Source organism: Vanellus vanellus (assembly GCF_965231255.1).
Source record: "Vanellus vanellus genome assembly, chromosome: 16".
NCBI lineage: Eukaryota > Metazoa > Chordata > Aves > Charadriiformes > Charadriidae > Vanellus > Vanellus vanellus.
The window spans coordinates 4535648-4553326 of NC_138921.1; the positions used below are offsets into that span (position 1 = coordinate 4535648).

Here is a 17679-nt window from a genome sequence, read left to right on the forward strand (position 1 = left end):
TTTTGTGTTACCACTTCTCCTTTCCCAACATCTACCTCTGATCGTCCTCCTTTCTATCACTCTTCTCATTACTGATTACCACATGCTCTGGTCTGCCGGGAAACCTTCTTAATTCTCTTTTTTCCCCTTCATATTTCTCCCATAAGAATTCCTTCTCTCCTCTCAAATACTACATCCTCTTACATTTAAGCTGAAATGTAGAATTAAAGTCCTAGGTAAGCGTATTAGATAAAGATTGCCAAAAACAGATTACGCTTGTTAGAAACAAAGATTCTTACAAAATGCATGTACTGGCTGATGTACTGCAGGTTCTTTAGAAAAATCCTTAGCCAGTGCACATACTCCTATTTCCCAATTTGTTTTTCCTAATTTTAGATGGTGTCTATTTCTAACTGTTTGTTAAAGTCTTATGCTACCCTGGAAAAGACAAAAACAAAGTGGGTGGTTTCTGTGGCTTCTTGGCAGATGTTACAGCTCCAAGAAGAGGGAATTTCAGAAACGTTCTAGTATTTGCTGAATTTAAAACTTGCAGGTAGGCTGTGCGAATACGCTTAGAAAATCATCAGTAAGAACTGAAAGCTTTTTCAGGATGTGAGATCCAACAGCATCAAGTAAGAATTAATTCAACAGCAATAGCCAAATTACAATCAACAACTGCATTCCTATAGTTCTGACTTCAAATGTCACCTGTTTTAATGCAGTGCTAAAGACAGATATGGTACAAGGGCATGGACTAGAAGAAAACCTTAATCAGACTTCATTGAGCTCTCTGAACATTTCAGTAGTGGTAAGCAAGAATGCAACTCATAAAACAAAGCAATCAGAGCCTAAAGGCAACTGTTTTTCCCTGAACCCGTTCTACCCACAAAACTTTGTAGGAAGATGATAAGAAGATATTTTTACTTTGAGTTTTTCCTCATAGAATTGTTCCTTCTGTTTCAGCTGCAACTCCAGGTGTTGTGCTGCGATCTGAGCTTCACGATGCTTTTCTTCCAGCTCCTAAAAGCAGCAGAGACTCAAATTCAGACACAAGAAATAGTAGCTGCTGTGCGTATGTGTTACACAGGTATCAAACATTCATTCATTCTTTTTTAAGGCTTCACACTATAAAAATCCCAAGACCAGGGCTGTTGTGGTAAAAAAAACATTATTAAGAGCTGCACATTATCAGCTTTAAGCTCTGCATATTGCTGCTGACTCATCTACTGCCAAAGAGAAAGATTTCTACTTCCATGGTAGGAATCTCCATTTCCCAGTAAGATATTCCCAAAGATGGGCCAAGGATGTTTTGTGAAAACAAGCAGTTATAAACACTTTATAACTGCAGTGGCATTACAAGAAGTTCAGATCTATTTTTAACAAGGTCTCTCACCTGTTTTCTCACAGAAGACCTCAATAATGGGGCACTGCTGTCTATACTTTTCCTTTTACATTCATGGAGTGGGAATAGTATAAATACTTGCTATATTCCTCAGACAAATGTTGAATAACTATTTATAAATTGCTTAGAAAATAAAAAGTGCAGGATGCAATATATAAGGTAGAACATACCAGAATATTTTTAACCTCTTTACTTCAGTTAGAGCCATGCACAGTAAAGACTTAAATAATTTTGTATCTCAGAAGTTACCTAATTCTGCTGTCTGAGTATATTATTCAGGATATACCTATAATCACCTTCCAACAGGACACCTTGCAAGAGCCGAGCTCAGAACTTTATGCTCATTCATTGTCATATTTGCCATTCCAACCATTTCCTTAGAACACGAGGCAGATCCAGGTCTGTCATCCACTACCACTGGACTGACTCTTGCATAGACAAGTTCAGGTTTGGGGATGCATCCATGTCTCCTGTCTGCCTTCATTGCTTCATAGCACAGGAAAATTTCCTGATATTTCTACTTCAGCTTTTTTCATATTCTCTTTTCTGATCTTCCTCATCTTGGAAGGAAACAAAGATTTTTTTGCTCCAGTAATTGCAATAGACCTCTTTTTCCAGAAGTGAGAATCAAAGAGGAGGTTCACCAAAAGTAGGTCATCTACAGTGCCTAGTACCCGACACTTCTGCAAGGAATGGAGATTGCTGCTTTTTGCAATTGAAATATGTCTCCCAGCAACAAGAGGGACAACTCACCTCCCCCAAAAGCCCACATGTTTCAGGTCCTGGCAGAGAATCAGACAACCAGATCAGCAGCGGCTTCAAAGCTACCAGCATCAGACTGCTCATATTGTAGCAGAAGCTTCACCAGTTTCTGCAGTGGCACTTAACAGCCAGCGTGGGCTTAAAAAGGTAATCTCTTACCATTCCCATTCTTCCTTACTATTCTCTGTGTATAACTTTGTTATTAGCATCATAGCAGTGATTTAAACTTTCAAGCCATAATAAGTATCTTCCCTAACTGGTTCCTTGCTTCTTATTCAATTCTCTACAAGCAGATCCACAGGTACTTCTCAAGTACTGGGAGATGAGTGCACATGAAACCAATGCCTTTATTCAACAATTTCCACCTTATTCTATGCAATTCTGTATCATCAGCTCCCTTTCTATACCAGGAAAAGTCAGAAGTATTTGAGGATATCAACTTGAGGGAACAAACAGGGTACAAGTAGAGAAAAAAGAACACTGTTGCCCTGTGCTCCCAGATGAGAGCTGCAAGGGACTAGGAAAGACTCTGTAGGATTTCTTCGATGCCTGTTTGACTTTTTGAGGATACCTTTGTGCATCTAACATTCTATCAGAACTCCATGGAAAATATCTATAAAGAAGAGCTAAACATATCCCATGGTGTAAAACAATTCGTCAGTATTTCTGCACTCCCTTCCAGTTTTTCCTCTCCACAGAGAAGATAATCAAAACCAAGGAACAATCCCCAAATATACACAAGAGCCTCATGAAACAATTCAAAGTTTTACACTATTTCTAAACACAAAGTTGGCTCTGTGCCCAGCAAAACCAATCTCCCACTTATCATGAGCTCATGTTATCAAAACAATTTGCAAGAAACAGCACTACTAAAGAACTGATATTACCATTTCTTGAGAGCGCTCAGGCATTCTGATGCTAAAAGTCTACATATGCAGCTATTACCCAGAACAAGTATGGGTCACCTGTTGACTCCCAATACAGTCATTTCTACATTTCCATTTGGCCTTCCTCAGGTGTGCCTATGCTTAGGATTGCTACCAATAAAACGTAATCTTTTTTCTTTATCATATTGACAACACAGAAAGAGAACTCATGAGAAACATAAAATTAATTTAATTATTCCACTATAAAATTATGCTTCCTGTCCCAGGGAAGTAAAAGTATTAGAAACACCGTCTGCTTGGTTCACTGTAGACTGACGTACCAACTCGCTATAGATTTAATAGGTTTAACAAGGAGAGAAACAAGAAATTGCTAACAGAGAAGGTATGTGGGTGAAAATGGATTCCTGACAAATATTATCTTTGGAGACGAACAGTTTAGATGACTAATTTCTCTCTGCTTCAAAATGTAAGCACTCAAGTAGATCCGACCTCTAAATTCCTTTGCAATTTAGTTTAAAAGCTAGATATCAACATTTTTATTGTTGCAGTATGCTGTACTGAGAATGTTTTACTTCTGAAACCATCATTAGGTAATTAATTTAAATATTACAAGCTGACTTAGAAGTGCTCCCACTGAGACAACTAGAATTTTGAAGTAGTATTAAAACTAAAGGTACATGAGTGAGTTTGTAACTAAAGGTGCAAAGAGAATTTGAGCACTTAAGCCTTCTCCAGTATGACTGGTACGAGAAACAAATCCCTTTATTCAACAATTTCCACCTTATTCAATGCAATTCTATGTCTTCTGTTCCTTTCCGATCCCTTTCTTACAAACTCTTACCCTTTATCTTTCATTTTCACCTCTGCTCACCAGAATTTTTTCTGCCATCTGTTGAATCTGTTGAGATTTAGTTTGAATATCTTCCTTTAGACGGTTTTCTCTTCGTTCCACAGTCTCTAATCTCTTCACCTGATTCTCCAGAGAATGGCGCCGTTCCTGTAGAGCAATAATTAACTGCCATTTAGGCTAACCAACTCTGCATTATCACAAAGCAATGAGTAGTTTCTAGAAAAGGTCAGCTGAAGCAGTCAATATATGGTTGTCTTTTAATTCCTCATCATATCTCAAAATCCCTTGAGCTAACCACATGTCCTTATTGACTCCTCACTGAAAATAAAAAGCCTCTTGTTTTTCACAGAATCACAGAATAGTCAGGGTTGGAAGGGACCTCTGGAGATCATCTAGTCCAACCTCCCTGCCAGAGCAGGGTCACCTACAACAGGTTGCACAGGACAGCGTCCAGGCGGGTTTTGAATGTCTCCAGAGTGGGAGACTCTACAACCTCTCTGGGCAGCCTGTTCCAGTGCTCCACTACCCTCAAAGTGAAGAAGTTCCTCCTCATGTTAAGATGGAACTTCCTATGTTCGAGCTTGTGCCCATTACCCCTCGTCCTATCAATGGGCACCACTGAAAAAAAGACTCCTTTTCTTCAAAGAAATATATGCTTTTTAATTAAAAATGGATTAATGTCTAACATCACTTTCCTATGAATAGTTACTACAGGAATACAAGCTGTTCACAGATGAGGGCTCCTAAACTGAGACACATCCCAATAACTAATTTACTCTAGGTAGACATTCTCCACTCACCTCTGCCTCAAGCAATTTCTTCTTCATGCTTTCATTAGAGTCTTCCCGATTCTGCAGTTTCTCTAACTCCTTCTCAGCTCTTTCCTTTGCTTGACGGATATTCTGAAGAAGTTCAGTTGCCTCTGAGCTAGCTTTCACAGCCTAAAGGTCCAAAGGGGAAAAAAAAAAAGCTATTATAACAAAATACACACACAATAACATGGTATACGAAAAGTTCATAACCTCAAGATGGTCAACTTTCTGAATAAACTTGCTACAGAACTTTGGCCTAGCAGTCTAAAATTATGACGACCTATGAACACCTGCAAGAACATGCAAATTCTAACTTTTGTTACACAATTATTTTCTGTTTCACAAAAAAAAAAGGAAAATCCAGGAGATCTACATGTTTGTCTTGCTGTACTGCAAGTTTCTAATTATCTCTATGTACTGAAAGTAAACTCTACCCCCAAATTCAGCTCAAGTTCTTGGAAAGAGCTCGCAAAATATTCTTACCAAAACACTAGGAGAATAACCTGTTGGCCTACAGATAATGTCTTAGAATTAATGAAAGGAGAAAAGGGGAGATTAAAACATGACTTTTGAAATATTAGAAGTTCTATTTCTACATAGTTTTGGCCTCCTAATCATATTCTAGATCACTAACCCTCGAAAAAGACCAAGTTTGAAAAGTTCTCTCAGTGGATTATTGTGACAACCCCTTACTTTTCTGCTGAAAGATCCCAATAAGAGAAGTTCCCCTACTGTTCTTACAGTCGTCTTAAGACAGACTGACCACAACTGCAAACATTAGGAATTACGTACCTCCTTCAGCACACATTGCAAAGGTATTTTAATTCCGTTGTGAACCCTTATCATTCAACATTTTTACTGTGAATAACTGAACTGGAAAGTGATTTTGCAATTAAAACAGCATACTGGGAGACTAAATTAAATCCAACGTGTATTTTACTAGTGATCTAAAAACATCTGAACCCTGTCTTCAGAAGCAAGGGACCAGTACATTGCATACGGCATACCCAAACTGGCCTTTTAAATTAGAATTTCTCTACACTACTCCAGTTCTGACTCAGCTTCATTTGTAAAAATAAACACTGTTGACATGTCTCAAGAACCGAAAGCATATTGAGAACACCAATGATTTCAGATACCAGTTCCCACCCCCTTTTCTTTATCATCGCCCATGCTATGACTAATTCTATTTTTGAGGGTGAAACAAAGTGCATCCCTCCTCTGCATTAAGGTTTCACTGGAAAATCTCGTGGAAAATTCACTTTCACCACCCAGACATTACCTTTGTCAGTTTTTCCTGCAGCTCCTGGATTTTGGCCTGCTGCTCTGTATTGATCTACAGTTAAAATAAAAAGATGAGGGGAAGAGTGTTGTAAAATCAAAAAGGAAAAAAGGCACTCTATTTATGATATTTATTTTAATTCACTTCCCAAAAGTCTGTCTTTCTGCCTATAAATTCCAACACACTAAAATGCTCCTTGGCAAATCTCCCATTTTACTAACTTCTGGTTGGTTTCATATTTTGGTCATCAAGTAGTAGATCGTTCAGTATGAGAATACTCAGAATTCTTTCTATTGCTCATTTGCTATTTTTTATTCATAAAGAAAACCGTTATGTATCACTAAGCTAACCCCAAACTCAGATTACACATAATGGCCTATCTTTGCCTAGCTTCTGAACACAGTCCATTAAGAACAGGATAATCAGATACAGCTTTATATCAAAGCAGGAAGAACAGTGAATTGCACCAAGAAAAAGATTTAAAAATAAAATAAAATAGGAATGGATGCAAGGCTGTGCATGCCATTGACTAGCCAAAGATATTCTTGGTTTCTATGCATAATATGAAATACCCAGGAAGCAAACTCCAGGACACTGAAGTAGCATACCTTCTCCAATTTGGAATACAACTCTCCTGTTTCATTTTTTCCTTGATCTTTAACCTGTAACTTAAATATAAAATATATAAAAGTCTCAGGAAAGGTTGTAGTACACTGGTCTTCTATCCAGTCATGCAATTTAAACACAAGCAGCTACACAAAGTATAAATTACATTATTTGAGTGTACAATTGAAAAACATTTTGTATTGGTTATACAAACCATGCTAATCCTTAGAGGACATGCGCACAACTTGTGTACGTGTACGTGTGTAAAACACCATTAGAAATTCAAGCAAGCATCAGCAGCCCTCTCCCACGAAGCCTAAACTACCTTTTGCAATTTGTTGTGACATTCAGTAGCTTTACGTTTGAATTCTTCAGCTGCCAGTCGGGACTCTCTCAACTCCGATTCATAAAGATCACTACGCCTGCGAGCTGAAATAAGATCCTCTTCTAATTGATTCATCATCAACCTCATTTCTTCTACTTGAGCTTGATATTCCTGTAGTTGTGGTGGAAGAAAAAGGTATTACATTTTAGAGGCAACAGGGGAAATAACCGGAGCTGCAGGTCCCAGAATATTGATTGCAGGCAAGAGGAGCATTTAAGAACATGTGGAAGAAAAGTAAAGTACAAAATAAAATAATAAGAGCTAAATAAAATAACATAGCCGTGGTATTCTGGCTTAAGTCTTGCCATTTTCAAGTCAATACCTCATAAAAGTCAAAGCATTGACTTTTTGAGTGGCTTCACTGAAGAAACACATACATACATCTACATACAAATTATAAAAATTACTTACACTTCTAATTTCTGAAACAGAAATGTGCCCTTTGAGTTGATGTCTCTACTAAATGCCCAGATGCTCCCTCAAGATATATTTTCTCAGGCTGATAACATGACAATTACCACAGATCTGCACAGCTTGGGTAAAAGGAAAGAAGGAGAAGCAGAGGGGTAGCACACTGTGGCTTCTAGCTGTCAGTTATTTTCTCTTGACAGAGTTAAAACGGATCATATGCCTCTGTACGGGAGGCAACCTAAAATCAAATATTAACTTATAAAAACTGTCTAAAAATCACATTGCCCATAGAAAATATTTGTCTATATAGGCATAAATAATGGCTCCCCATGCAGGACACTAGAAGATAGGGTATTTGGATGGGCAATGTGGGAGAAAAAAAGAACATTTGAATTGACTGTCTCAATGAGACTGGGTACTCAAACTGAGACTAGCTCGTGAGATTGCTTCTTGTATCTTCACTGGAAAAAAAAGAATTTAATTATGTTTATGTAGCATTCACCAAGTCCTGTAAGCATATATTTTATAAAATTTCTCTAAACAAAACAAAAAAAAAACAACCAAAAAAAACCCAAAAAACACAGAACCAAAGTATTTTTTATGAAGTTCAGAAAACATGCACATCAAGAGCTAGGAAAAAAAGACTATGAAGGACTGACGGTGGGGGAGTCTATCTATCTTTCTTTCCATTTTAATATCTTACAATATGCCTGACTACCCCCATATTCAAAAGACTAACTGTCTCATGACAAAATCAGGTTTGTCATCACTCCTTCCAGACAGCCAGCTGTCTTTAGTTAGACAAGCGATTGCATGAACACTGACCCTGATGTCAGCCTGTGATTCTCCAGCAACATGGAGAGCTTTGCCAGTATTTGAAGCAGCTGGGCCTTACACAGATTGCTTTACTACCTGTTACGGGGAGCATGGCAGAATGGCTCTTTGGTTTGTAATCCCCAAATTGGTTCTCCAGTTTGTAAGGCAGACAGAGGACCTACTCTCCAGTTAATCTCTCTATGGATGATCTTATTTTTTTGCTTGGAAAGAATTAGAGCCTTTTTATAATAAGTGAGCATACACTAATTCAAATATTCCGTTCATACAAATATACATTTGTGAACAAAAAAGGCAGAATGGTTTGAAGGAATACACGTTCTGCTCAGAAATCATAATTTGTTAAGACTTCGTAAAATACTGAGCTTTCATATCAGCAAACGCTTGACCACAGAATTACAGGTATGGCTACAGCTGCCACTGTGAAAATGAGTGTTTGGGAAGGGAGGAGAATGGGGAGGGAGAAAAGAAGGAAGAAGAGGAGATAATTAGTAATATTTCATTTTTTTCTTGTTTCTTGATATTTGCAAGACTATCTTTGAATAAATCTCAGTCAGGTCAGAGGAATAGGCTGCATCTCTCAAGGTGACACAAAACAATACCTCTTGCATATGCATTGGTGATAGTTTAAAAACTATCAAGATGTACTTAAGCACATATGAATGGACAGGCAAAGCTCAGGGAATACACCTGAAGCAAATCACATCTGGGCAGCTGCACACAAATGAGCAGGCATTTCAAAATATATAGATTCTGGTTTGTTGCAAGTTCATCCATTCATACGGGTCTTCATCAAGTAATGACCATAACACAGATTTAGTTTTAAAAAAAAACAAACAAACAAACAACAAAAAAAAAAAACAAAAAAAACCAACAAACAAACAAAAAGCAAACAAACATCCCAAACAAAGAAATTCACAAACCCACCACGGTCTTCTATTCAAGTACCTGGGGTTAAGTTGAACCTACAGTCTTGCCCTGAAAATACCAAATGACTAATTATTGGTTTTTGAAGATTCTGATTTGCTGTTAATTTTACTGTCTCTCTCTCAAGCTTCAGGTTTTCAACAACAAAACTCTAAAGGACTCTTCCACCTCACCTCCCAGTTCTGTCTGATTTAAAAAAAATGATCCAAGTCTTTAATGGCTAAGATCCACCTGCTGATATGAGTCAGCAAAAACATCTCTGCGTATTTTGTTGTGATGTTCTTGCACATGGGTTGCAGACAGCTCAGAACGACTCCCCCAGATATGAAATTCTGCAAGATATTACAGATCCATTTGTTGACCTAGGCAGCATTTTTATGTCATTGTGAATCTTCAAAACCCAAATTAAAAGATTCTGGGACAAAATATTTGATCAAAAATTATTTGCATTAGTTTTCCTCTGTTACATGTGTCTGTACTGCCTAAGAATCTATTGATATTTATCATCACCAAAAATGTTCCACATTTCAATATTTAAAGCAACTTTGCTAACGAAAGACCAAAACAGAGCATACTGAGCTTTAGATCCCTTGTATTACATAAAAGAGCAATCCAGAAAAATGCTGTAGAGAAGTCTATGGAGGCCTGCTACATCCAGAGGATTGGGTTTGCATTTCATTACTTTTTACATAAGAGCTGCTCGTGTCTGGAGAATTATTACCAAGGTTTCTGGGCTTCCTTGTCTCAAACACTACAAAATTTATCAGTTAATGTTTGTTAAGTGCTCTGAACATGAAAACCAACAGATAAATGCATAGAATTGTTTGAAAGTCATAGCAAATTTCAATTTCTTTTTCTCAATAAAATATGCTGCTATTAATTCAGAAAACTGAATGGATTCTGTCTTGTAGACCATTTTAAATACTAAAAATGTCCACATTTGTCATCATATTTTCATTTAATTTTGACATTTCTTTTGCTTATGAACAATTGTGTGGCTTATTTAATTTTCAACATTCTTCTGGTGGAAAAAAAGTATGAACATCTATTTGCAAATAGGTTAAATCAGGAAAAGACCAGTTAGGCAACACAGATTCCATTTTGAAAGACTGTTAAGCATTTTAAATGGCCAGCTACAAAAGAAGGAAGGCAAAAAAAAAACCAAACCAAACCAATACAAAATTAAGGTTAGATCAGTTATCTCCCAGGTGAAGATTCATGAATTCGCTGTGGAATTTGTACAGCTTGACCATTTAAAATGGATAGTTCATTTCTAATGCAGCATATTAGTAAAGCATTGCAACATTCTCCTAAGTTGGTTTTATACAAAAAGTACCTTCAGAATTAGGACAAGAAAAACATTTGGAGTTTGTGCTTACTTGCATTATACACAAAAGTGTAATCTTGTTGCTTCCCATTTTGTTTAAGAAACCATGTGAAAAAACAAAGATTGGGAGCTACCACAGCCTACCAATGTAAAACGTAATCCTGGCAACAGAGCTAGAATACGCCAAGAATGCCTATTTGTAGATAGCCACCCTGCTCCCCGAAGAAGCAGGTATACCTGTTCTTTGATCTCTTGCAGTTTTCGGCTTTGCTCTCTGATATCATGAAGTAGCTGTAGTGCCTTATCATCTTCCTGAGACACCTCCATCCGTGCCTGCTCCAGGCTTCGCTTTAAGCTCTGCAGAAAGCAAAACGTTCAATACACAGTCTTTGGTTTTTCAGGTGGCTCTATAATAAAGATCTATACCAATGCCTCCTTGACTGCAGTGAGGCATCAAAAAATTCGAGGCACTGATGATGGAACCCTAAAGAAATTCATGGCTAGTGCTGCGTCTGTCTGGATAGAAGCACCCCAATTTACAAACACTGGTTACTACACTGAAATCTTAGTTCAAATCTCTACTTCCTCACATCGAGTTTAGAGACAAAAACTAAACAGAGATCACAAAAGGCATCCATTATTGACAGCATTTATCTATATTTTATCTAGCACTATTAATTCCGAACCTAGATACAATCCTTCAACTTCGTGTTACTAACAGGCCTACTCATTTTTCTTGTTGCTGTTAAGTGAGTTAAATCCTTTAATCATCCTTAAACTTCTACGAAGAACAGAAGAGCAGCTTCTGTATCTCACCACATACCTTACCTGCAAATTTTGACAGACCAGTGGTTCTCCTATCAACTGATATTATTCTTCAACAGAAAGATACAAACTTCATTTTATTTATTTACCTAGTAGCATCTGGTATAGGAAAAATCACTTCGCCTCATTTTAAGATACGATTCCCAACAAACCAGCCCATCAGAAATACTTTTCAATTCTCTAAAACAGATTATCTGGATTTTTGTTCTTGGTATAAGAGAGGAAACAGAAAATACAGAGAGTATTAACTAGAATGAAAATATCCTCACTGAAATCTTGCCAGGACAACTGGGCAGACATTCCAACTCCCATGAAAAATGCCAAAAGATCTTTGAAGACACAGTTTTAAGACCTCGTTTTTATCTCTTATCTGAAAAATAGCACCTGTCCTAGCATCATCCCTGACGTTATGCTGGGGAACTGGATCAGAACACCACAGATGGAGGCAACACCATGGTTTCCTAATCCTCTTATTTGTCCCTGAAGATTGCCGTCTAGGTACTGAGTAGGGCCCCATCCTTCTCTGGCTAAGAAACCTGCAAGAAGTCAAACTCAAGCATGTTCTAGCACAGCCAGTAAGACAAACATCACAAATAGTTTCAGCAAGACCAGGACAGTAGTTGCTCCTGTATGTTCTAAGCACATGACCATGAAACAAAGTTTGAATCAAGCAAGCCTCTGCAAACAATTCAGGGCTCCATATTCAAGAGATATCCTCTCACATATTATTTTCTCTCCATCAAGTACCCCACTGAAACCATGATGGAAGAGAAAGGCAAAGACCACCAGATTTCAGGCCTTCAGAGCTGAAACGACTGGTGTAAGGGCTCACACTGCATTCTGTGATATAGGTGGCCAGGTCCTGCTCCAGGAGGGATCGCTGGGTCTCAGAGGCTTTCAGTTCCACCTCCTTTTGGCTAAGTACAGCCTCCACCTCTGACACTCTCCGGTGCAACCGCGTCATTTCCTGCTCCATCTGCAATAAATATCAAGAGGTTATAAAGGGGGCTTCAAAAGCTTTGTTAACTGCTACTTTCAGAGCTCTTTCTGTAAGGAATTTGTCTCCAAGAGACTTCTAGCTATATTTCTCCAAATGGTGTTTAAATTCCAATACCATTGTCTCTGCTCCAGGAATGCACAGTTCTTCTTAAGGACAAGTAGTAAGTCTAAGTCACCCCATTCATTCAAGCTGCTTGTTCATATTCAGTCATTCTTCGAACCCCAGTTAGCAAAGAAGACACAATCATTTTTCACCTGACTTGCAGAGTTGGGTCACTTTAACCTTATCCCAAATCCATGCTGGACCAGAAGATGGTTTCCCCCCATCTCCTTGTCAGGAGCAAATGGTCAAATCCAGAACAGAGCAGGGAGAAAAGTAATCGAACTCTCACAAAAGTCTCAAAACAAGCAGTAAGTTTTAAAAGACTCCACCGGGTTCCCTTTATTGGAGCACAGCAACCGTTATAAGATGTTCACCATAACCAGTGACGTGACAACAGTTATGTAAGTAGAAGTTGACGACTTAGGAAGAGAACCTCAGAACAGTACTGCTGTAATTGTGCGTATGATGAAGAGGCACGGCCTGCAGGAAGAAGCAGTCGTCTATCACGCTGATAAAAGGACTGTTTAAAATCCAGAGCCGCTTCTTGTTAAGATAAAAGTATGGCCTAAATTCATCTCCCTTTGTACTGGACAGGAAGCCACCTCACTGAAGGAAAAGCACTTTGCCCACCACGATTCTGGATGATCAGCAGCATCTGACAGATCCCTGGACATACAGTGGTTGCAGATTCCTGGAGCAATGGAGATGGCCAATCGCATAAATAAATACCTTGTGACACTTGTCCTGGGCGTCTTGGAGTTCTTTGCTCTTGAGAAGAAGTTTCTTTTCCATGGAGCTGACCTTGGCTGGAGAATCCACACTTGAAAAAACAGATCTAAAAGAGTAAAGCCAAACAGCACATGAATATAGGTAAAACGTACAGAAATTTGTACTTAGGCAGCCTTGGTAAAGGCATTGGGTACTTATACCAGGATAAAAGAAAGGTGCAGCAATCACAGTCTAACACCCATCATTTCAGATCAAACATACCGTAAAACCTGGTGACAGTACATCATTATTAAGTAATCCATGTGTACTTCTAGTTACAATATTAATATTTGCCATCAGTGACTTTTATGTCAGAGTACAAAACAATAAATCACAGCAGCATTTTTGCATAACTTGTAGGGATTTATAAGCGTAACAAAAACAAAGCATGAATTCAACATAACCACTTGGAAAGATAACAAATTTTCAGAGAATTACTTTTTATTTTGTCCTGTATTTTTAAACGGGTTTTTAAATTATCAAAGTACAAAAGCCATAAAAACTTTAACATGTCATAATCTGTACCACAGGAAGAAGCATTTAATATCCTTAGTTACCTTCTGTGAATCAAAATTGAACTGAAACTTTTCTAACTCAATTCATACGTTCCCTAAGAACTCAATCAATATCAATATGATTAGTCACACTGCAGAACTTCGGAGTTCCACTTCTAAGTAATTTCTTGCGTGAGACACAACTTAACTGTACTATTCAAAACGATTTGACTCCAGAAACCTGGGGAAAATATTTACATATTCTTAAGCTTTCCCTCTAATTGGGACTCAACATTTAAGAAGTTTATAATTTCGCTTAGTCTAAATTCATTCTAGAAAAGGATAGGAAGCCACTCAATGTTTTGGAGCACATTTTTAATGCTTTGCAGACTTAAAGATGTAATTTGCAACCAAAAAATTAAGTACACATATCAAAACATAATTTAAAAAAATCACATTCTCCCTCGCATAAAATGATTCAAACTAGGTATTTAAGCAGTTAATGATGGAACCAGTGTTAACTGATAGATGAAAACGCAAAAGTACAATGAAGGTGCTAATAAAAGATCATACAGTCTGCCCACACATTGCTTTCTGCTTCTCCTGGCCACAGTTTGGTATGCAGCCAGTTATCCCCATGGAGAGAAATGAGCTTTGAGCAGCTCTCTGCATATAGCCATACACCCACACACAGCAGCACAGTCTCTTCTTAACACCAAGGAAAGTTTGATTCCATCACCACCATTTTCTGAGAAAAATCTACTCCTTAATCCAAACAGACATGCAGGATAGTCACAAGAAAAAAGACACAGATTTTTATCAAAATGCTGCAGAAACATATTCATCAAAATAGATCTTCAGTACCACCACCTTACACAGTCATTAGGAAACACTGTTTTGATGTTAGCAAACAAACATAGCAAAATCCACCAATTCTGCCTTGAATTGCCAAATATTAATATTTTTTCAGAAACCAGATGTGGAAAAACTTGGAAGAAAGAATGCTGCATGTCAACAATACAGATATGGTCAGGACTTAATAAAAAACAAGTGTTAAATGTGAATGCTTTTGTAAAGCATTCCTTTAGTCCTGGTCCAATCAATCCAACCCATCAGATTACCATACTTAAAATTCAATTTATAAAGCATGTCTATACTCCTACAGAGAAAAGGCAACCATCTGAGAAAGATGCATATTAAATCCCGTAACAGCTGGGTGTACAAACAAGGCTAAAAATGAATAGTTGAGAAAAGCAGTCTAAAAATACAAATTAAAGCTCACATTAACTAAAAAAGACACTAAGGAATCTGCTTTAAAATGTTAATCAAATATACGTAAATAGCTGCAAATGGGTACTGAGACAAGTCTGAAAATCTTTTTATAATAAAAATTTAGCTTTACAGGTCTGAACTGCACTGGCTAAAGCAATTTTTTTTTTTTTTAATTATAGTTTCAACATTAGACATCACCTTTTTACTTTTATTCTTTTCAAATCTGAGGCATTACCTAAGAAAACTCTAGTCAGTTCTCACAGACCTGGTTTCATTTGCTGCTTCAATTTCACCTCCCCAAAGGGGCTCATTTTATTCATTATTTTTGTTTATGTATTTATTTGGTATTAAAAGAATCAGAGCCTAATATCACAGGCATCATTTTGCATTTCAAAAATTTCTCCTAGCACACCAGCATGGAGCATCCATACGCACTGCAACCCAGAAAGTAACAGGATAGATTCAGGCATTCGGAAGATACAGAGCTCTGCAAAGAGACATTGTTCCGCCAGGAGTGCTGGGATGGGACAGCGCACAGGAGACTCGCACTGACCGAACTTTTGAATTTCATTAGGTGACTGTAGAGGGAGCTGCTCCTCAGGGTTGGTGCCAGTTTTGTAAGGAAAGAGAAGGCTACAAACTAGAACTACAATCTTTCTTCCTCATCCCTGTCCAAAGGGAAGAAGAAATTCCGTAAAAATATACATCCTGGTGACACGATGATTTTCCTGCCATGAAAACAGTACACGTTATCCGCACATGAAGCTAGCCTTGGACACACAGTTTTTAAGAGACATCCTTTCCCAGTAATTCTTTCCTGTTTACAAATTATATTAGGACAACTCCATGAACATCCATACAACCTTCAAAGTATCAGAAAGGGGTCAGACAGAGGAAATCACGAGAAATGGAATACTGGCTAATCTAATAAGCCTTGTCATGGTGATATAAGCTCTCTACACAGCATGACAAGCTGTGTAATGTGGGAAAATACCCACATTGCTGGGGCACTTACATTCTTCCTCAGTCAGCATCATCTCAGAAATTAAACGCATTCAAACCAACATCAAAAGCCATGATGTGAAGCTATCATTCAGGTTGGTATCATCTCAGGATATTTCATTTGGTTAACTGCTGGATCAATTCTCTTAGCACAACAGAGCAGTTTCTGCTGTTTCCTCTGAAGCATGAAAAAAAGATTAACAAAAGGTAACCAGCATACAGCAACAAGAAAATTCCAATAAAAGATTAAAAATACCCCAAAGTCAAGTCTATAGTACCAAGTGCTGATAGCACTAGCTGTGCCAATTTACTTTCAAAAGAAGCACTGCCTGCATGACTAAAAACCAAGTTAACTTGCAGCTGACTATCTAGTGATTTCACAGCTACATCAGCAACAGCCTCAACCAGCAGTTATCAGAAATGGTGCTAGTTGTGTAAAGCTCTCCAGTCTTAACGTGGCTGAGATGAAGAAGAAAAAAGTATTAGTACAGGAGAAGCTATGATTCTATCGAATTCATATCAACCTCTCCTGTGCATCATACCTCATACCTTCCTTTGTCCTTTTATGCCACTCATAAACCCGCAACTCACCTGTGCTGCTTCCTTCTCACAACAATTAACACCATCTGTCCTAATCCTGGCCCCCACACAACATGCCTATAATCTCATCCCCCGTCCCTCATGCTCTATTCTTTTTAGCATTATACTCATCTGTACCTTCCGCCCCCTCGTAAATGCTTGCTCAGGCCTAAAAAAAAACCAACCAAAACCAAACAGTGATACCATCAATCTGTGAATAGAGCTAGCTGAAGCAAAGCGTATTTTTGGCATGCTCATCCTCTGCTTCCTCTTTAATCTATCTTTGGTGAAAGAGTTTACCAGAACCCGACAAACTGTTGGAAGACAGCTGTAGTCCTTCTCTTTGGAAGAATGGCCCATTTTAACACTCGCTATTTTATAATGACAATCACGAATCCATATCAAATTTTAAAATTAAAAAAAAAAAAAAAAATCTTGATAAATACTTCTTGGGAACTTACAGAAAAGATCTGAACCACCTGCCAAAGCCTCACAGACCAAAATTCAAGAATAAGTAGGATTACATTTATTATATTCTGACAGATAATTAAAAAAAACAAACACTAATATCAGCAACTGAGATGAGGTACTAGTCCTGCTGTCAGTCTTACCTGTGAATATATCACTAGGTTCTAGTTTAGCAAGTATTTTGTATTAACCTAAGTTTTGTATCATAAGTACTCAGGCCCCTTTAGCTCCTTACTCCAGTCTAAGAAAGGACAGAGGCAGGCAAAAAATTACACTATAAAAAAATTTTTCAATTACGTATTTTGGTATATTTTATTAGGTTTTTATTTTTATTAGGTATTTTGGTATATTTGGTTTGCCCTGGATTTATAATGTAGCTATCTTGTGCCTTAGGGCTTCTGCTAGTCACCCGCAAAGGACAAGAACAATTTTCTTTCACCACTTGATGCATATTTCTGGCATCTAAGGGGTTTTGTCATTTGTTCTAAGCACTGGAGATCAGCCACAGTTATGGAGAGGAAGCAAGGTGGGGCTGGCTTTTAATGGAATTAAACTCTCAGTTGCCTGTTATCTTGTCACAGTCACACGCTCACAGCCAAACCAGCAGCCAGATTTGCAGTCAGACAGGCATTTCTCCCCCAAAATGAAGAATTCAGAGGCCATGATGGGAGAAGGAGTTAGCTGGTCCTTCTCTGCAGCCTGATC

General features: G+C 37.9%; 1 protein-coding gene across 2 annotated transcripts in view; it reads right to left on the reverse strand.

The window, feature by feature from the left end:
• The window catches only part of CIT (citron rho-interacting serine/threonine kinase), a gene marked incomplete at both ends in the record, with an annotated part of 72169 nt that overhangs the window by 35296 nt on the left and 19194 nt on the right, over positions 1 to 17679 (reverse strand). Inside the window, 9 exons of one of the 2 annotated variants that reach the window (XM_082491801.1) lie at positions 904 to 999; positions 3902 to 4027; positions 4681 to 4821; positions 5975 to 6028; positions 6583 to 6636; positions 6906 to 7076; positions 10702 to 10821; positions 12122 to 12265; positions 13121 to 13226. In XM_082491801.1, the coding sequence (XP_082347927.1) occupies positions 904 to 999; positions 3902 to 4027; positions 4681 to 4821; positions 5975 to 6028; positions 6583 to 6636; positions 6906 to 7076; positions 10702 to 10821; positions 12122 to 12265; positions 13121 to 13226 (1012 nt within the window). The remainder of the gene's footprint in view (positions 1 to 903; positions 1000 to 3901; positions 4028 to 4680; positions 4822 to 5974; positions 6029 to 6582; positions 6637 to 6905; positions 7077 to 10701; positions 10822 to 12121; positions 12266 to 13120; positions 13227 to 17679) is intronic. The other variant, XM_082491802.1, reaches the window with a different exon arrangement.